Source organism: Varanus komodoensis, unplaced genomic scaffold (genome assembly GCF_004798865.1).
Source record: "Varanus komodoensis strain SLA01 unplaced genomic scaffold, ASM479886v1 scaffold14_1, whole genome shotgun sequence".
Lineage (NCBI taxonomy): Eukaryota > Metazoa > Chordata > Lepidosauria > Squamata > Varanidae > Varanus > Varanus komodoensis.
In genome coordinates this window covers 3,557,324-3,578,951 of record NW_025335438.1, presented here as the reverse complement: position 1 = coordinate 3,578,951, position 21,628 = coordinate 3,557,324, and the positions used below count along the sequence as shown (strand labels likewise).

At 43.6% G+C, this 21,628-nt stretch overlaps 1 protein-coding gene and 1 long non-coding RNA gene across 7 annotated transcripts in view; one reads left to right on the top strand and one right to left on the bottom strand.

The window, feature by feature from the left end:
- Positions 1-11,329, bottom strand: part of PIP4P2 (phosphatidylinositol-4,5-bisphosphate 4-phosphatase 2) — a 29,077-nt gene extending 17,748 nt beyond the window's left edge. For 3 of the 4 annotated variants that reach the window (XM_044423886.1, XM_044423888.1, XM_044423890.1), the window contains exon 1: positions 11,178-11,328. In XM_044423886.1, the coding sequence (XP_044279821.1) occupies positions 11,178-11,283 (106 nt within the window). In that variant the 5' untranslated portion in view covers positions 11,284-11,328. Of the gene's footprint in view, positions 1-11,177 lie in introns of all 4 variants that reach the window. The other variant, XM_044423887.1, reaches the window with a different exon arrangement.
- Positions 11,306-15,651, top strand: LOC123020328. Of its 3 annotated transcripts, XR_006414055.1 has the most exons (4): positions 11,306-11,366; positions 12,307-12,703; positions 13,949-14,107; positions 15,407-15,651. It is a non-coding gene; the product is annotated as an uncharacterized LOC123020328 (long non-coding RNA). The 3 variants fall into 3 exon arrangements; XR_006414056.1 differs by lacking the exon at positions 11,306-11,366 and having other exon boundaries at positions 11,594-12,493; XR_006414054.1 differs by lacking the exon at positions 11,306-11,366 and having other exon boundaries at positions 11,594-12,703.
- Positions 15,652-21,628: the final 5,977 nt, after the last annotated feature.

Genomic DNA, 21,628 nt, shown 5'->3' with positions numbered 1-21,628 from the left:
CAACAAACCAGGATACCAGGTTCATCCAACACACTAAACAAGCCATTTCACACTACAGGAAGGAGCCAAGTGAGCGAATATGCAGCCAGTAGCACACAGTTCATTCACAGTAAACCAGGATTTGCCAGAACATGCCCTGTGAGTGAAGCCCCAATATAATCATTACAGGCCTTCTATAAACCCATATTATCTTGGTCACAAGCAAAAAGCCTTTCCAGTGTGTCCTGGGTGTGTAATGGTTGCAAGCTGCTGCTAATGGATAGAAACCTCACAGAAACGGGATGTCAGTGTTGCTAAGAAAGTGAGTGGAGAAGGGCCAGGTTCAAACATGGCTTCAAGGCTCATCTATGAAGTCACTATGTTAGGTGTGAGCAGCTTGTGGCCCTCCAGAGGTTCTCTATTTCCCATCATCCCTTCCCACTGGCTGAAGCTGGTGCAAGTTGTTGACCAAAACATTTGGCGGCTCAAGCGGTCTTACTCAAACCACTTTTCTTTCAACTTCAATCCCATTTAATTACAATGCAGGAAACGATAAGGCATTCCTAATGCAGCTATTAGGGTAAAAAAGGTACATGAAGTTCTAGTGCATTTAAAATGTGCTGTATAGGTGTTTACAAATGATCAATACCATAATTTAAGCCTACAACCTGTGTAACTGAACAGCTTAAAACTGTGTTAATAATGTTCTCAACAATAGGTCATCTGTTGTCCCATCAGTTTCTGGACATATTTGTAGACAACAATCAGAATTCATCTTGGTGTAGAACTAGAGATATACTTCTGAACTGACAGGGCCAAAATTCATTCTGTAGGAGTGAGGGGAACTCCCTTGTGTGGTTTTAGGGTATGCATGGATTGAGAACTTGGCCTGGAAAAGATGGGCATCCTCATGCGCACATCCTAGATAGGCTGGACATCCACATGGTAGGCATGTCATGAGCAGAGCCGGCCGGAGCCGGGGGTCAGACTAAATGGCCTGAGAGGACCCTTCTGACTTGTGGGATCAAATCCTGTCTTCCTTCTCAAAACCAAGCTGTCACTGTTTAAAACATTCCCCCACTCCTTTCTCTCACCTTTAGCTGTAGGCTACAGTAGACAGGCCATTTTAGCCCAAATATACATTGTAAATAGTCATTGTTCGAATTCAGTTTACAATAATCTTTTGATAGCCCAGAGGGCTTCATGTGCCCTGATCATGCAGAATGTCTAGAGTCGAAATAAGGGTCTGAGCTTATCATGAATAGTTTCTAGTACCTTGAATTTGCATGTCTGAGCAGACCTGGAGATGGGTTCAAGTTACTCAACTAAAGTGTCAATACAGGCAATTAGAAATATTTTAATCTCATTGTTACAGTGTGATTGACTGACATTTCTTTAACTGTTCTGTATGTGATGACCTCAGAATCTTATTGTAATCTCTACATTCTGTCATCAATTGCCCTGTACCTGTGTACCTATAAATGCCCTGTAATGGTATTGAAGCTTTGCAGCGAGTTTATCTCTGCTAGCCTGGTAATGCATTATCGTGAGTCAACCGCGGGAACCTGGGATAGATCTTTCCTATGACCCCTATGAGTTTTATTTCCTCTTCTCAAATTGAGATTCCGGGATTCTGACAATGGCAATTTGTGAACAGGGCAAAAGGTCAGCCCAAGCTTGAAGGAATCCAGAGACAGCAATAATCACACTAAAATAAACATTTGGAGGAGCTTCAGCATCAAAATGTTAGCAGCAAGTCAAAGGAGTTTACTGGGAGAAACAAGCAAATAGAAGTTTATCTTTTTCCAAAAACATGAATCAAGATTTGCCAGCAAGTCAAATTGAGAAGATCAGTAGGTACTTTATTTGTAAACTAAAATGCTGGCAGCTATGAAATATGCATGGGGGTGGTTCTTGTATTCCTGCTTTCTAGTCATATCCAGTAAGGCTTATATTACAAGCTACAAGCCTCTTCTGCGTCCTTAGAGTAATAAAGTTTGATTCATCTTATTGGCAGTAATGTTTACAAAGATAGCTGCTTTGCAACATCAATCAGCCATTTCTTCAAAATGGGGGAAGGGGGAAGAAAAAATAATTTTGTCAGACAAGAAGAAAAGCAAGCTTTATCTTAGATCTAACTAAGTTATGGATGGACATTTTTCTGCTTGATCATGAATGAAGCAGAAGAGGCTAAAATGCACTAAGCCTTCCAAGAAATAGAAAAACCATGTTATGCAGAACACCTCCTTGGCTTCAAATTCAGAACAACCAAAGCTGTCTCCAAAATTATTTCAGACTTCATTCAGCTTCCAAAATTCATGCAGAAAACTGCCAATATCATACTGTGTTATCGGATTGTTATTTGAAGGAGCTTGGCCTTTGGAAAAGAGGGATGGCAGTGACAGTGGGAAGAATGTCTGTTTAAAGCTGCCAATCACACCTTTTGTTAGGGAAATTGCAATTGTAATTGGTCAAGAGTAGACAGGAAATAGCAGCACCTCTAAAATGCAATTTATCTTTTAACAGCAAAAAGAACAAAATGTCCTGTGGCATATTAAAAAGTTAACAAATTCCTTCTTGCTTTGGATATTGTTCATCAGATACATGACATGATAACCTCTAATTGGCAGATGTATATACACAGGCTGGGGATATATAAACTTTGTTGTCTGACCTTACAAATTGCCAAGAAGAGACATCAACTGTGTTGCCAGATCTTATTTGTGAGTTGTCATTCACAAATGCTGGGTGATACCAAGAACATCACTGCAATGCTGGGCCAACTTACAAGTGAGTGCAGCAAATTAAATTTTAAAAAAACTATAGGAAAGAGAATACAGCCAATGCTGCAGGGTTATGGGAGCTGCAGCCAAGAATACCTCGAAGGCCATATGTTGCCCACCCATGAGTAGACTACAACAAATACTACAAAATAGTTCCAAAAATACTACAAAAAAGCAAACCCCTTGGAACTTGCAATCTCTTCATCCCTTAAAAATGCATTAAGGAATGAAGGCTGATTACAGGAAATGAATTCAGAATTGGGGCAAAATGATTTCAACTTCTCTCATCCAGCTGCCAGTGAGGGTCTTATAAAGAGGCCAGGAAACCAGAGGTCTAGTCAGACTGAAATAAGCCTTAACATGTAGCTCCAATTTAAGCTAGCAGCCCCCAGGCACATGAGAAGTATGTGCACGAAGTGTCTCCATGGAGTAGCCATAGATCAGACCCTCCAACCATAGTTTGAGCTTCCAAATGTACCACAGGCAAATCATGATTTAGAGAGGGTGGTTGCTTATCAGTTTCTACTTGATAGAAACTGCACTGTTGTGGCCCCTGGAAGTGGAGCAATAGCCCTAACTATAGTATGTCAGTTCAGACCAGAGTTCTGCATTTATTTCAAAGGATTTTTGTTTCACTTTTCCATTTCAGAGAAATATTCTGGTAGCACAGATTTGACCAACCTCAAGCCATGTTCCTTCATTTGTTGCTAATTACAAACCATGGTCTGCCAGTTCAGACTTTGCACCAAACAATGGTTAAGGAATCTGGTATGATAACTGGTTTAGTATAGCATCTGAATCGAGTCATTTAATTGTGTGATAACTCACGTCGCCTCATCTGTAAGTCCAACTGTACATACAGGTGATAAACTGTTTTCCATCAGCCCAAGAGGCAGTTACTGTGTTTGCCTTTGCAGAGGAGAAGAAGAGTGAACAGGTAGCCAGGATTCTAGCTGCAAAGCCTGTGCTGGAAGAAGATCACTCCAACAAAAGAGCCAGCAAGGGAAGATCTGGTCTTGCCCCATTCTGTATAGGTAAACTCATCACAGCTCACTTGACATGCTATTTTCCTCTCATTTCAACCAGGCGGCCAGCTTAATAAAAGATAAACTGCGAGAACCAAAACAAGTGAATAAAGAGTTTCAGTTCTTTTTAACAGAACTTCCCCTCCAGTCTATAATACTGAAGTTGCTTCTTCATGTTGAGGTGAAAGCTCTTTAATTATTTTTCTTTGTGCAGTGAAATGTATACAGGCAAGAAAGTAACAATCTGAAAGCAAATCAGTGTCTCATTATTGTTGTGCCTTCAATGTTGTCCCACAGATGGGAATAGTGCAAGCCCTCCCTCCCTCCCTCCCTCCCTCCCTCCCTCTGTGTGTGTGTGTGTGTGTGTGTGTGTGTGTGTGAGAGAGAGAGAGAGAGGGAGGGAGGGAGGGAGGGAGGGAGGGGGGGAGAGAGAGAGAGGGAGAGAGGGAGGGAGGGGGAGAGAGAGAGAGGGAGGGAGGGGGAGAGAGAGAGAGAGTTACCAATCTGACCTTGGAACACACACTGTTCCAATTTCACACCCAGCAGTGATGCTAAAGTTACTTGAATTTTCATGTTAAAATGAGTAAAAGTGTTAGCCGTTTCTGTAGAAATTATTCAACAGGGAGTGCCCAATTTCTGTAACAGACACACACATTTTAAGAACCTGAGTACATAATCATATTTTTCTTCCAACCATTAATGCTGTTCTGATGTACACTGTACTGTTCAGCTACATGAAGGCACATCACTATCAGTAGGATATCAATTTAAGCAAAATTAACGTGTGATTAAGCCCTTTTAAAGACAAGATGGAACAAGTTACACCCACAGTAGCACTAGATACTGGATGGAAGCAGGTTAGCCTCTGTATGCCAGCTTCAGCATGCTCCCATTAATATAATGTGCAATCTCATTATCAAGATACACAATGACAAAGCTTCTGCAATCAAGTCTACTAGAAGCTTTCAGTAGTCAAAACAATTTGAAATGACTGCCAGGAAACCACAGTCTTAGCAAGAGCATTGTAATAGGGGCAAGAAAAATATTTGCAATTACAAGTGTACCTTTTCCATAGGATAGATAGATTGCTCAACTGGTCCCACAGAAGTGGTCCTCAATACAATGTGTATCAAAATTTCTGTTTTGCAGGTCAATAAACTTATATAAGTAAAAATTCTATAATGTATAAGGCTGATAAGCCGAATCTAGCAAAGCAGAACTCATTACTAGAACGTATCTGGCATGAAATAGTTAAGTTTGTGCATAATTCAAGTCACATTCATTCTTCAAGCAGAAATCAGGTACTGAAAAACCTCTTTCAGCCCAAGGGCCAAATTCCATTTTGGCAAAGCTCATGGGGACAGCATTCCAGCAGTAGGTGGGGCTAAAGTCAAAAGGGATGGGCCAAAATGACAAGCCCAAAATTAAACCAAACCAAACAACAAAACAACATGTGCTCGTTAAACGCTCTTGCTGCCAGTAACCAAGCCTTAAGAGAAGCATTTCAATATTTTAGAACAGGGCAACCTGCACAAATGCTGAGAAACAACCAAATCATTGGTAGCTGAGGAAAGGACATATGATCTTCCAGGGGAATCCCTGGAGGGCTGGATTGGGACCCCTAGAAAGCCAGATTTCGGCCTTCGGCACTGAGGTTCTGTACCCGTGAATTAACATGGAGAAATCATTCCAAAATCCATATAGCCTAATAGGTCAGATCAAAGATCAAAAAAACATGCACACTTTGAGACCTAGAGGAATGCAAGTTCCCTACTCTGATGTAGTGTATGGGTTAGTTAACTCATTATTTGCCACTGCATACCATGATTCGGCCCTACATCTGAATAGGCTCTATATGTGTTAAATGGTTTACCTAACACTAGGATTTTTGTGTTATTAGAAATGACTGCAAACGATCACTGTTGATACTGTGAGAATCATTTGTTGCATCTAATTTTCTTCTGACCTCACTGTTTACAGTTCTCTCCTCCTGACACCCCCTGCCATATGTACAGTATTTAGACCTGTAGGGTTGTCCTTGAAGACTGTGCAGAAGAGGCAACTTGGGTAGGGTAATAACTGATCAGAAGGTCCAGACATAAAAGACCAATTCTGCTCTGCATACTTCCAAGCCCAATTCAAAGTGAGGGTTTTTCCAACAAAGACCTACAAGGCTTGGGAACACAACACCTGATGAAATGCCTCTCTCAGCCTCAATCTGCCTGAACCCTACAATCTGCACCTGAAGGCTTTCTCCTGCTGCCAACTCCAAGAGAAAAAAAAGAAAGAAGCGAGAAAGAGGAGGGCCTTCTCAGAGGTTCTCCCCACATCCCCTAGTTATAGAATGATCTCCCCACATAGCCCCACCTGGCACAACATTGTCATTTTTTTGTCATCAGGTTAAAACCGCACCCTATCTCAAAGCATTTAATGGTACAATAGGTTATGACAGCTACTTCAATTAGATCTAGTTTTACTGAAATTGGTTTAAGTGTTTAATCTGTTTTGATTTGTTGTATATTTAAATTTTACACTGTTATTATATCCATATTTTAATTGTATCACTTTTCATTGTATATTAAAAAAAGTTAGCCTACAAGGTGCGCAACACCCATTGTTTTTAACTTAGGGTATGGCACTGGTGTGAGGATAAAATGGCATAATGCAGTGTAGGCAATCCTGAGCTTCTGGAATGTAGGGCTGAACAATGGAATTGCTGCACTGTCTTCCATTTAATCTTAACCACCAGTTCGGTACAACTGCCCAATTTTTTTATTTTATTTATTTATTTTTCGATTTATATCCTGCCTTTTTCCTACAAAGGGCTCAAGGCAGCTTACATCTCCTCCGCATCAAAAGGGAGAATGGGTCAAAGCTGTTTTGAGAACAGAAGGCAGACTTTTCTTAGCATTGATTAACTTTTAAACATTTTTTGTTTTGGATAGTTAAAAGGTTGCAAAATGGTTACTGTGTTTTAACGCAAGTGATGGAAGGAAAACATCTGAATGAAAGCATGGAGTTGAATGCAGACTTAAAGTGCAATCAAACAGATGTCCACTCAGAAATGAGTGTCATGGGATTCATTAAGGTTTGCTCCCAGGTATGAGGGTATAAGATTTTAGTTTTCTCATGCTTCATGTGGATCCACTGAAATCAATGAGACTTATGTTAGCCATGAGAGGTCTGTGGCACTCAGCCACAGAAGCCTATTTGTTGGGCATACATGAAAGGGCTCTCTCCTGCGTCATCCCCTCAAAATAATGATTGACCCCCTGCCCCCATCTCTTGGCCTTTAGGAAAGCTGTGAAGACTAGTCCTTCCAGTCTAGCTTTTTAAAGATTTGTTGTTTGAATGTTTTTACTGTTTTCAGCGTCCTTAAAATGTTCATATTAACATCATAATATAAGATAGAGTCCATGCAAATACATTGTAAAAGGCTGTAATTCAAAGATTTATGGAGCTTTGGTGAATGAATACAAGATACCCTCAGGTGCTAACATATTCTATGTAAAGATTCAGATATTCTACTGAGATGAATGACTAAGGTCCTGTTGGGAGCTATACAATGCAGCTTCAAGTAACTCACAAAATTATGAGATCAGTATAGCTGTATATATTGTCAAAAAATTTACAGTCACAAAAGGGCCTTCGCTCCTGCCTCACAGGCGACTATCACATTTTACCTTTGCTTGTATTGTGCACATGCTCTTTCTAACTTTATACTTATCGTTTCTTTCTAAATTTGGAAACCCATTTCAAAAGATGACAGGCACTTTATTTACATATTATTACATGTTAAAATGTTACCTTTTCACGTTTTCAAGTTAAGATGAATAATATTTGTTGTTGCCAATTTGACCCAACAAATAACCAAGAGCATGATCCAACCAAAGTTCAGCACATCTTAGAGCCCCACTAGTGGAAGAAATCCAAACACACACTTAGATCACTCCCACTGAACCCAGTACAGCTCAAATACTGCTTATCACTGTGATGAAACAGTAAATATTTACTTGCCAAAATCCAACGATAAATAATTATGATAAATGGTTTTGATCAGTTTATATTGATACTATGAGGGTTTCTACTTTCTTCACTTTGGTTGCGCTGCCTTTCTGGGAATAAGCCTTGTTGAATTCAGTGGATCTTACCTCTGAGCAAATATATATAGGATTGCATTGTTAGAGTTCTATTATATTCCAGGGGGATTTCTTTGGTCAAGTATTTGCCATTGGGTTGCCTAAAGACTGCCATCTCTTAAAATATTTTTAATGTTTTGGGGGATTGAAATCATTGCTTTAAAAAACCCTTCTAATATTGCATATGTGTTTTAAAAGATAGCCTTATTAAATAGCAAACTTCAGCACATTAAAGCATGTTTGTAATTTCCTAACAGTTAATCAATCTCAGGGCCTCAAACACACTAGGATAAAGGTGTTTTTCTGTGAAAATAATGAATTATGTGACATATAGGTTCTGAGGTCAAGCATTTTAAATTGGCATAAGAGGTCATATGCTATATCAATAGAATAGTGTGGGGTTCAGGGACTAATGAGCCATATCAGGCATTAACAGCCAGTCTCTGGCTCCAGAAGATGCATTTTATTAAGAAAAGCATCTACTGGGCTCATCTGACTGAGTTCATTTATGTCTGTTGCTGTGCTCTGTAGCTATACAAGCTCTGTAGTTACACATAGGTCTCCAGTTACAATTATTTACATACTCATGCAAACAAGAGCATTTCCTTTTCGCCTCAGGACAACAGAATGCTCTGACTAGCCCTTGCTTCTGGAATGCTCTTGGCACATGTAGTTGTCTCTAGGCAGGCGGCCACACTAGCACAAAGACACACGGGCTTTAAGGAGCAAAAGTTTTGTCATGTTAGCTACTTTGTTTTTCAGGGTTACAGATGAAATGGGACAAGGCAGGAGATTTATAGGAGGAAGAATGAACATTAAAACAGCAGCAATCCCAGAAAGAAGCGTACTTTGTTAGATGGATGTTTTCCAGTCAAGGTTCCATAACTAAATTTTCTAACCTTCCACTGAATGTGGGAAGCAGAACCTCTCGTGTTAACCATGAGAATGTCAATGAGTTACACATGGAATGGTCTAAATTCTAGTCTTCTAGCAGCTTTTGCTGCGGGGAAAGGGTATCAAGTTCTGCAGGGATTCCTCAAGCAGACAATGAAAACTCCTGTTCCAGATATGGCACTCTGTAACACAGGAGTGAATCTAATAGTGTCAGACCACTGGGCTGTTTAGCCTAGTATTGTGGACCCTGACTGCCAGTGGCTCTCCAGGGATACAGGCAAGAGTGTCTCCTGTCCGTCCTGCAGATAACAAGCATTGGTCCTAGGAACTTTCTGTATGCAAAGTGTATGCTGTATCGCATGGTGGAGCAGGCTATCAGTGGCTGCTAGTTCTGATGACCATATGCTACCTCCAGTATCAGACGCAGTATACCCATGTATACCAGTTCCTGGGGAACATGGGTGGGAGAGTGCTCTTGCACTCATGTGTTGTTTATGAGCTTACTGGCTACTATGTAATGGAATGCTGGACTAAATGGAACTTGATCTAGGTCAATGAGTTGTTTGTATATTCCTGTCTACTCTGAAATATGTCCCACTGAATTAAGTACATAAGAAAAGCCATTTTTATAAGACCAAAAATCCATCTAGTCCAGCATTTTGTTCACATAGTGAATTCATTAAGGGCTATTTCCAGGTAAGTGGTATAAGATTAGTGGTTAGATTAATATGTAATCTATTTTAAATAATTTAATTTAGTGATTAAATTAGATTAATATTTTAATCAATCTATTTTAAATAATTTAATATATATGCAGAATTGTTCAAGAAATAGATGAGTACAAGCAGAAAACTTAAGTCAACAATTTTAAATTGGCTATTATCCTTAGTGATTGAAACAATGGCTTATGTTGCCTGGATTTCAAATCAATCTGCTCTGCTTGTTGCAATAACTAAATTTAACTATCCAGTTTAACTTAACCCCACCTCTAATTAAAATGACAGAATTACTGTTCAAGTCCTCACATGCTTATTGAACATTGTAATCAGTCTGTTGTAAGTCTGCCTTGCAACTTCAAAAAGGCACACAATGCAAAGATGAGCCTAAATACAGTTGTCAGTGACAAGATTCTTCTTGCTTTCATTAAAGAGCTACCTGTTGTTACTGAGCCTGGAAGGTGCCTAAAAGCAGTAAATAATAGGCAGAACTTCAGACTTATTTCTATCAGGCATTGGTCAATTCAATTCTATGTACCTGGGAATAAGTCCATGACACTGTGGGGCTTATTGTGCTGAAATTTTTGCACTTTCCTAATATGATCTCGTGAGTGCAAATCTAGAATTTGGATTTGCAGAACTCCATGCTAGAATTTATTATATATAATAAAAAGAGTTCCATGTGCATATGCAAAGTGCCCTTCTTTCAATATAAGAATCTGCCACTTCCCACATACCTCGAATGGCAGTATGTGCATCCAGGTCAGAAGGGATAATTGCCAGGAACACCTGTGATATCTATTAGAGATCAAACACCACCTTGTGTTTATATACAAATCTACAGGAATGCCTGAATCTAGTGGGACCTTTCAGCACTTCAAACCTCTCTTGATGTCTTTGTCAGCTGATATAATCGCGTCTCTCCCCGTCCTTTTTGTTAACTCGTGCAACACAAACTAGGCCTTAATTAGCTTTCCTTCACCTCCTAGCCAAAAGTCGGCTGGCTGGCTGGGTTTGGAAATTAAGGACGACGAGGAAGCCCGTCCAGATTAGATGAGCGATCGGCTCGCAACTTGCGCACCTGGCCCTGCCTTTCCTTTCCAGGAGAGCCCCCTGATTCAGCAGAATTGGGGGAGGGGGAGCGAGAAGGGATGCGGATCGAGCGGCTCTGGAGCGCAAGCCTTCCCTCAAGGACACGGGAGCCATGTGCACCGCGAACGCGCACCCGCCCCCCCCCCCGCGCACGGCAGGGCCCCCACCCCGCCCACTGCACATGGCCGGGCGGAATGGATGCGCGAAGGACTCTGCCCCTTGCCATTAACAATGCGCGCGTAGGGCTGGCGCGGGGACGAGGCAGAAGGCGAGAGAGGCGCACACTGCCAACTCATCCGCAGCCCCGCAGCCCGGAGAGGCGCCGGGAAAAGCCCCGCAGCGGCGCGGGATTCCGGGGGCGGCTGCCGGCGGGCGAGGACGCGCACCCTGCAAGGGCTCTCCCGCGCCTCTCCCGCGCGAGTTGGCCGCGGTGGCCGAGGGCGTTTGGGGCAACCGTGCCTGCAAAAATTAGTCCCTGGGGAGGGGAGGGCAGCGGAGCCGCGGCTCGTGCGGCGAGGGCGGCGGGAGCGCCGGAGCGCGTTGCCTTACCTCTCGGGCTGCTGCCTGGGAAATACGGCGGGGCTGTCGGCGTCACTGTGCCCGAGCTGGGCGCTGACAGCAGCGGGGACCGCTCGTCCACCCCGTCCGCAGCCATGACTGCTGCAGCGGCGGCGGCGGCGGCAAAGGAGAGGCTGCTGGCGAGGGAAGCGCCGATCGCCAGGCACACACTCCCACAATGTGCGTGTCACAAGGCGGCGGAGCGCGGGGGAGGGGAGCGGGGAGAGGGCAGGCGCGAGCGGGGGGGGGGGGGGGGCGGGGCGGGGCGGGGGAGGGGGGGGCGAGGGAGCGCGGGGCGGGGATGGCGTGGGAGACGCTCGCCCGGGCTGTTTCCGAGGCGCAAGGGAGCCGGCGAGGCGGGGGAGGGACTCCGGGGAGCCCCCCCCGCTCCCTGCCATCACTGCAAAAGTTGGGGTGGGGAGAAGGACGGGCGGCAGACTTTAGCCGTAACGTAACCAAATGCGGACATTGCGCTACTTCGGTGCATTATTTCTTCCAAGGGTTTTTATCCCGCTTCTCCGTCCCAAAGTCCCCCTGAACGTTTCACAAGGCGAGCAGTGACACGGGGGACGTCCCTGCCGGCAGGCTCGCAACCTAAAAGGACCGGACACGGCGCTCAAAGAAAAAAGCATGGGAAAGAAAAGGCGGACGGAGTCCAAAGTACGATCCAGTGCAGGTCTTATTTAGGGGAGGCCTATTAAAATGCATAGAAATTTTTTATTGATTTGGTCGACTCTATGACTTGCATTGGATTGTATCCTAGGGCTACAACAGTTGTTTCCATGACCTGGGAGTTTTTTTCCTTAAAACTTTTTGTTGATTAAAACGGTGCTTCTAATTAATCAGGCAGCAAATTATTTTTGATACACACACCCAATGTCAGTTCCAGGTTTTTGAGAGCGCTTGGGTAAGGGTCCCTCCAAGCCCCCTCCTTCAGTGAATCTACCTTCTTAAGCCCATTGTCATCCTCTTCCATCACCCCTACCACCTGCTCTGGTTGTTGGTGGGTACTTGAGTACTTAGGGGACAAGCATATACACATTTTAGACAGAAAAAAGTCCACCATGGTTGGTGAAAGTTGCCACTTGTAAGACTTCTCTCCCCCTGTCTAAACATGCAGGGGACTATGACCTTCAAGCTGCACTTGTGTTCTGCCTGTTGTAAGATAAGAGGCCTGGGCAGAAAACCCCAGCAGGAGAAAGCCAGATATGGTAATGGAAAGAAAGAGCTCCATTTTTACAGCAGAAATGGATACTGTACTCTTCTCAGGGCCAGAACAATCCTGGACCAGTTGTACCAGTAATCAGGTATAATTCTTAGAAAAATTTATTCTAACCCTGTGTGAGCCTCCCCATACACACATACTTGAAGCCATTTTTTTCTGCTCTGAATTTCTGATGAATTGTAATAAGTACGGTAGGGTTTGAGAGAGGTCTGGCTTATGCTACTATCCTTGAATTTTCAGGAGCAGTTACATGAGAGCAAATTCCACTGAAATCAGGACACCTTCCTCCTGAGTAAGTCGGCATAGATTAGGCAGCATATCCCATTCATTGAACTTGGCTCCATACTGTGACTGCCCTGCCTGGATTCTGTCCTCAGTTCGTACCCAGCAGTGGAGAGTCTTTGCCTGCTGGGCAGTCACAGTACTGATATTTAAAAGATTGGATTTCACAACTCGAAACTGTGTGCTCTGAAATGTTGAAAGTCTGAAAATACTAAGCATTTTGGGAAAGCGATACAGTGCACGGTGAAAGAACTGTACAAAGTTGTGGCATCTCTGTGAAAATATACCCCTCAGTTAAGAAGTACATTTTTTATTTCCTATTGCACAAACTTACATTTACTGAGGAATCCAATTCAATTAGGGTTACTTCTGAGGAGGGGCAAACAGGGTGGGCCTAGCTGGGCACCTGCAAAGAGCTCACACCTCAGCAAGTGATGAGACCCTTTTGGACTTGCTCCTTCTCTTGCTACTACAACCTCTCTGTCCATTTGCTTCTTGCTCTGGCCCCCAGAGTACCGTAACGAGAAGGAAGCACAGTACATAGATGCCTATGTGCTCCCTGTTCTCTGCCTGCAAGCAGGCAAATGGTAGTAATGAGAGAGAAGATCAGCAACAGACCAGCTCATGTACCAAAGGCCTGCCTGAATCTTTGTGGTGGAAGGACCAGAGAAAGAACCAACCTAGCCTCCTTTGGCAGGGAGGGCAAGCACTTCTTACAAATAAAACATATGCTGCTCTTGCCACTGAGACATGGTCTCCAGAATGTAAGCATACTGGGGAACATGAATGATCTGCCTGTTCTTTAGAAGGACAGATGCTGAAGCTGAAGCTCATATACTTTGGCCACATAATAAGAGGAAGAGACCCCAATGCTGGGCAAGACGGAAGGCAAAAGAGGGTGGCAGAGAATGAGATGGTTGCATGATGCCACTGATGCACTGGACATGAATTTGGGTGAACTCCAGGAAACATTGGAGGACAGGTGGGTCTGGCATGCCATGGTCCGTGGGGTCACAAAGAGTGGGGCACAACTGTGTGACTGAGCAGCAACAACTAGCTTCATGATGTAGTGGAGTCAGGGCCTGAGGGAAGCAGCACTGTCCCTCTTTTATTAGCAGGGATGCTAACATACTTGCCACCTCCTTCATATTTCCCTCCGAGTTTAGCTGCAATCTTTACCATAGCAAGGGGGCAAATCATTTTTCCTGGCAACAATATAATGCTCTTTTTTGTAATGCAAATTATTCTTGGGTAGCTTGGTCCTGATGAGCAGATAAGACCCAGAAGCTTTACAACTACAGCTGTGGTGAAGATGAAAACTCCCAGAACTTGTTGTTGCATGGATCAAGCAGCTACCTGCTATTTTGGATACCTCTTGAGGGCATAATGGTGACCTTACACACGTCATAAAAACGTAAGTGCCTGTTAGATCAGAGCAAGGGTCCCTCCTGTTCAGCATTCTGTGCACACAGTGGCCAAACAGCTGCTCAGGGGAACCCACATGCAGGACATCAGAACAGCAGCATTTCCCCACTCATGTTCCCCCATGACTGGAGCTGTAATACCCAACTAATAGAAGCAGTGTGGTAGTATGGTTAGCCTATTTGACAGGTACTAGGGATGTTTGACTTCCTGCCCCACTCAGCCATGAACCTTACAGGATGACCTTAGGCCAGTCATTGACTCTTAGCCTAACCTACCTAACAGGGTTGTTGTGAGGATAACATGGAGAGAAGGAGGAACATGTAACCCACCTTTCAACATTAAAGATGGAATATGAATCTGGTTATGAAAATAATATGGTTTGTTATGAATGACATGGGAAAGTCTTGAGCCAGGCTGTCCACTGTGACTCTCTGTGCAATAAACTTTGAACCAGCTCTTCTTGTGGGTCTGTGATTGTGCAAAGGGTAAATAAAACAGAGATGTTGACAGCTGAGATTCCTCTCATGCCAGCTCTGCTACTTCAGGTCCTATCATGAAGAAACCTGTGTTCTTAGTAATTAAAAAAGAGGGGTCCAGGGCAGTGGTCCTTCTGTTCTTATGAAAGACAAATTTCTAGTCCTGATGCTATGTAGAGAATCTTGCACCAGGGTTCTTGTGCAACATTTCCTTGTTGCTGCTATTGGAAAGCTTCAATAAATATTGGCTCAAGCTTACACTGTAGCTGTGGCCAAGGAGTCTAAAATGTAACACAGAGGGAACTCTTTTGTCCAAGTGACAGAAGAGAAAAGGGCCTGCTTGATGAGGTAAGTAAAAGCAGGGCAAAGGTGAAAGTGGATAAAGCAAAAGAAGCAGAGGTTTCTGTGAATAATGCATTTTATGCTAATAATCTGAGCTTGAAGCAATTCAGACAACAGACTGGGATTTAAAGGATTCTGGCTATCTAGCAATCAAGAGAAGTTGATAGCATTATTGCAATTAAGAGATAACTGTTTTGGTGGGAGCTCTATCTTCAGGGAAGAGTCATTTAAGTTATGATGGAAATTCTTGCTCTTTGACCACAGGATTAAAATAAATGGCAGATTTAGGGTTTTTGCAAGTGCTGAGGCTGGTAAGGATTATGAACCTTTTTCTAATGCAAGGAATGTTGTTTTTGAAAATGAAAATGAGAACCACAACTGTATTTCCTTGCAATTATAATACAGTAGTCTTTACTGTTACTGTAGTGTTGTAATACTCTTTACTGATAATTACTCTTATCTTTTGTAAGCCTCTGAACAGAGCAGCAGAAGTGGAGAAACCGAACATATTTTGAGTGGGTTAAAAAGAGAAACCAGCAGCTGCTATATGGATGCTCCTCAGTTTATAGGTGGATACCTGAAAATTAAACTGTGGTGACTCATCAATGACTCCCAGGTTTTAACCCAGAAATAGGTGAAACAGTTTCAGAACTGGAGGTTTCCTTTGGCCTTTAAACATTGTATTAAAATAGAATTAAATTTGTCTTGTTTTTAACTTGTTTGTTTTTATTCTGAAAAAATCGCTACTGTGTTTTATAAATATCAAATATAAAATAAAAGCTTGATGGTGACACCAAAGGCAAACTAAGCTGGCTGAAAATGAAAACAGGAGAAGGTAATGTCAATAAACAGGCAATCCTACATACATCTAGCTATATCTATATATCTGTATCTATCATCTATCTCTAATTGATTCCCTTCCCCCCCGCCCGTCCTTTCTTTCAAAAATTACACTCAAGGCATAGAAAACATAGAAACATAGAAACAGAGCGAGTCAGAAGGGGCCTCCTGGGCCATCCAGTCTGACCTCCGGCACCAGCCGGCTCTGCTCACGACATGCCCACCATGTGGACGTCCAGCCTATCCTTGAACACCCGCACCGATGGGGCCTCAACCACCTCCCGGGGAAGCCCATTCCATACCCTTGGCATCCTAACTGTCAGGAAGTGCTTCCTGGCATCCAAATGGAACCTTGGCTCCCTGAGCTTTGCTCCGTTGGAGCGCGTCCTGCCTTCCTCTGCAGGGGAGAACAGGTCTCTACCCATCTCCATGTGGCATCCCCTCACATACCTGTATGTCGCCAACATATCCCCTCTGAGTCTCCTCTTCTCCAGGCTGAAGAGACCCAGTTCCCTCAGTCTCGCCTCATACGGCGTCCCCTGCAAACCGGCCACCAACCTTGTGGCCCTACGCTGCTCTGAGTCCAACCTGGCTATATCCTTTCTGTAATGAGAGGCCCAAAACTGAACACAATACTCCAGTTGCGCACGCACCAGAGTCGTGTAAAGTGGTAGTAATACCTCTCTTGATCTAGAAGTCACACTTCTGGCTATGCAACCAAGGGTGGCATTCGCCCTCTTGACCACCGCATCACACTGCTGACTCATGTTTAGCCTGCAGGCAACCAGTACCCCGAGGTCCCTTTCACAAGTGCTGCTCTCCAGCCACTTGTCACCTAACCTGTACTTATGACACCTATTCCTATGCCCCAAGTGCAAGACCTTGCACTTATCCACACTGAACACCATCCTGTTGTCTCCTGCCCACTTCCATAGTCTGTCCAGATCCTTTTGGATCTGGAGTACCTGCTCCTCAGTTGTGGCCACAGCTCCAGTTTTAGTGTCGTCTGCGAATTTGATCAGCAGACTCTTCACCCCTTCTTCCATGTTGTTAATGAAAAGATTAAACAGGATCGGCCCTAGGACAGAGCCCTGGGGGACCCCACTTGTCACTGGCCACCATCCCGATGATTCCCCACTAATGGTTACCTTCTGCTTTCGGTCAGTCAACCATGCCCTAATCCACCAGACAGTGCTTTGGTGTATCCCAAAACTCCTCAGTTTCTCCACCAGGATATCATGGGGCACTTTGTCAAAGGCCTTGCTGAAATCCAGGTATACCACATCCACTGCATCCCCTCCATCTAGCCATCTCGAAACCTTGTCATAGAATTATACAAGGTTTGTCTGGCAGGACCTGTTTTTGAGGAAGCCGTGTTGTGTGGCTGTCAGCCTCCCTTCCCTATCTAGCATCACTAGATCTCTCTCTATTATGAGCCTTTCCATTGTTTTTCCTACAATTGACGTAAGGCTAACCGGTCTATAATTCCCCATGTCCTTTCTACTACCCTTTTTGAAAACTGGGACCACTGATGCCACCCTCCAGTCCTCTGGAACTTCACCCATTCTCCACGAGGTCTCAAAAATGGAGGCCAGCAGGCGTGAGAGAACCCCTGCCAACTCTCTAAGTACTCTCGGGTGTAACCCGTCAGGACCTGGCGCCTTTGTAATGTCCAATGCCCTGAGGAGCCCCTCGACTTCAAGGGGGTGACTCTAATCTGTGCTCCTAAGTCCCCAGCCTCATCTAATCCCCTATGCGGATATCCCCCGTCCTGCTTTGGAGAGAACACAGAGGCAAAATAGTCATTTAGCATCTGTGCCTGTTCCCTCATATCAGTCACTGGATCTCCTTCCTCCTTTTTTAGTGGTCCCACCACTTGTCTCCCCTTCCTCTTCCTATTTACATGCTGAAAGAAGCCCTTTTTGTTGCTCTTGATATTCTTGGCAAGTCTCAGTTCGTAATCAGCCTTAGCCTTGCGAAGAATCCTTCTGCAACGGGCCTCCTCCTCCCGGTACACCCTTTTGTCTATTTGCCCCAGTACCCATCTCCTACAGAGGTTCCTCTTTCGTCTAATCCCTCTAACCACCTCCTTTCGCATCCATGGTGGCACTCTCCTCCGCCTCCTCACCTTAATGTCTAGAGGTATCGTCAAGGCTTGCACCTCCAAAACCTCACTTCTGAGTGCTATCCACCCCTCCTCAACTCGCTTACCTTCCAATAACCTATCCCAGGAGACTTTTCCCAGTCTGGCCTTCAGTTGGCCAAAGTTGGCCCTCTTGAAGTTCCAGCTTCTAGTGCTCGACCTGCTGCACGTCCCCAGTCCCCTGATCTCAAAGCAAAGGATGGAGTGATCACTCGCATCCAGAGCTCCCCTAATCTGTACTTCATCTATCAGCTCCTCCCTATTGGTCAAGACCAAGTCAAGGATGTTTCCCCCCCTCGTCGCCTCTCGGACCCTCTGTGTGAAGAACCCTCCCTCTATAGCTTCTAGGAAGCGACATGACCTGGCTGTCACTGCCGAGTGAGTCTCCCAAGTAATATCCGGGAGATTGAAATCTCCCATAATTACTGTGTCTGTCCCCCGAGATATCCTTAGAATCTGGCCTGTCAGGACATCATCCAGGGTCTCAAGTTGACCTGGAGGGAGATAACATACCCCCACTGTAAGGTCTCTTTCCCTGTCAAAACCCCTAAGTTTCACCCAGACTGCCTCTGCCAAATCCCCATCTGTGCTGCATTCTATCTCACTGCATCCTATCCCTTCCCTGACATATAAAGCCACGCCCCCATGTCTCCCTTCCTGTCCTTTCTAAAAAGGTGATACCCTTCTATGTTCACATTCCAGACTTGCCTTTCATCCCACCAAGTTTCTGTGATTCCCACCAGGTCATACCCTCCTATTCCCAGGAGAGCGTCAAGCTCTTCCTGCTTATTACCCATGCTCCTAGCATTGGTGTACATGCACCTCAACTCCTTCCCATCGCTTCCTTTCCTTGGAGTTCCCAGCCTCCTCCTTCCTCCCTGATACCTGGCCCCTCTCTGTAGGAGTCCTGTCAGTCCCTGCAGTATCTCTAAAGCCCTGCTCCCAGAGCCCTGATCCTCCCCCTACACTTGTCTGAATTCAGAAGATGATAAACTCCATGCAAAACAGAAGCAATAAGTGGGCTGCATGCTCATGTGTGAATTAGGTCACTGCTTGTATAATCTTCCATGCTCTTAGCTAAAGGTATGCGGCATGAGCCATCTTCAGAAGTATAGAACAACACTGCCCAGTAGTTGGGAAAGAATTATGAAGTGGTATAAACTGTAGGATTTTGTACATCCGTTTTTTAGATGATCATGGCTTCTAGTGAATGACAGGCAGCATTCACATATCTCAGCACATTGGGAGGCAGAAGGTGGATCTAGATCTACTGGCAGATCACTAGGCAATTTGCAGTAGAATTACAAGGATTTCTGATGACCAGATGTTTAACAATAACAGCAAGAAAATGACTTCCTTCTACTCTGCCCCATCTTAAAATTAAACTGCTGAAATGAGAAAGCCTGGGGTAAGCAGAAGTAGATTGTGTGTGTGTGGCAGGCATGTGAGGGCAATTCTGATAGTCAAGAAATATTCCCGCATCCAAATTCTTTAATGCTAAGGGTATGCGTTTTACGCCTTGTTCTAGTGTACTGGTTCCCAACTTTTTCTATGCCCAGTACCCCTAGAAAATGTTTGATTTACGTTCACATCCCCTACAAAAATAATATCACATTTGAAGATGAAGAAGACAAATTAATAATTTTTGAACCACAAATTGAATCACGCCCCTTGAGATCTGCGGGAGAGGCCCTTCTCCGGGAACCCTCCGTGAAAGAAATTAGGAGGGTGGGTACTTGGAGGAGGGCTTTCTCTGCGGTGGCGCCTAATCTATGGAATGCGCTCCCCAGAGAGGTCCGCTTGGCTCCGTTGTTATTTGTTTTTCGGCGCCAGGCGAAGACCTTTTTATTTAAGCATCATTTTAATTGTTAATATTATTTGATTTTATCTGGCCAGGGCGACTTATTTTATATTGTTATTTTTTGCATTTTAACTTAATGTTTGTATTTTACAAACATTTTAACTTAATGTTATGTTAAGGTAATGTTTTAACTTAATGTTTGTATTTTAACTTAATGTTGTGAGCCGCCCTGAGGCTTCGGCAAATGGGGCAGCATAGAAATGTTTTAATAAATAATAAATAATAATAAATAAAATCACATACAGTATGGTGGGTGAACAAATTGAACTAAAAAATTCAGTGCATAAAATTCAAATATAAATTGAGCAATTAGAAAAAATGTAAACAATAAAAACAGTCCCAAGTGTGAACATAAAATTCAATGACTTCTTTTTTCCTGCTTATCATTCAGAATTTTGTCAAAACATGGAACGTTCTTGCTGATTGTGATCTGCAAGTCTGCCTGTAGATTCAGGCGATTCCTAGATTTTGTCTTGATTGTCAAGAGAGAACTGAATCCACATGCAAACAAAATTATAATAAATAATTTTATTGTTGGGATCATTTTTGTCAAAAAACATTGCAATCTGCCAATTTTGATAAATTGTGATACAGCCTTCCTCTTTGTCACACCCCCCTGAAATGCCATGTTGCATTCCCAGGGGGTATGAGCACTCCAGGCGAGGAACCCCTTTTCTAGTGGGTAGATCTCAAGGTTCCCTCCCATCAAAAGAAAAAAAAAAGTTGATCCCACAAGCATGAAGTTTGCCCACTCTGTCTCAAAGACCAGTCTAGAATTTCCTCTGTGAAAAACATCTACTTTAACCATGGCTTTTAAAACCATAGCAAAATAAGTCTGTTATATCTTCTGAGATAGATTTACAAAAGTCTGCTCTGAGGATGTAACTCTGAAAGCTCCATCTTAGCTAGAGTTTATTTCCTTTACTGTCTAGAACATGTGCAAGAGATCAGGTAAAGAATCTTTAATGAATAAAATACTCTGATTATTATGAAAGAGGAGAAATATATTTTAAGTGTAGGGAAAATAAAAGCCACTTGCAAGTTAAAGGAAAAACACTCACTGGAAAAGCTCCAAACACTCTCAAAACATGTGCTAGCTTCCAGCAATGTCAATGTTACATCCTTCCACTTGTTACCACATCATATTTTCTGTAGTGTTGTAGTGATATATCAGTTGACCAATATTCTTCTGAAGACATATTTGCAGACATCCAATTTTGGGACTGAAGTGTACACACACACACACACACACACACACACACACACATCTCTCTCTCTCTCTCTCTCTCTCTCTCCTGCATGTGGAAATTGTAGTCCAACGTATCTGGAGGGCACCAGGTTGGGGGAGGCCTTGCCAGTTGATCCCAGGATTCTGAGTAGCTGTGGATGCCTATTTATTTTAGCACATATCCACTTACTTCTCTGTTTTATGGATGTGCAATCAGGTATGGCAGTGATGAAGACATTAGCCTGTAAGGTGAAAAAAATGCTGGACCTTTCCTGCTTCTCTAGATTTCTGCCTGTGCCAGAAAACTGCTATGATGGATGGGGAAATCTTTGACCCCCTGCATGGTGCTAGTTCCCTGGTGCTCTATACCTAGTTCATTTTCTAAAGCAATTTAGTATAACCTGCTGGCTATGTTACACTGGCAATGCAAATCCATTTGGTGCACTGTTCCTAATCATTTTTGTGATGGATTACGCCATAACCTTCCTTCTAATGTAATATTTAACATTGTAAAAGCTTTGCATTATCTGAAAAACCATACAAGTTGCAAAGTTGCCATACACTGCTGTAACACAATCTCTTTTACTATGGCAGATCAACAAGACAGCAGTTATTGTGGC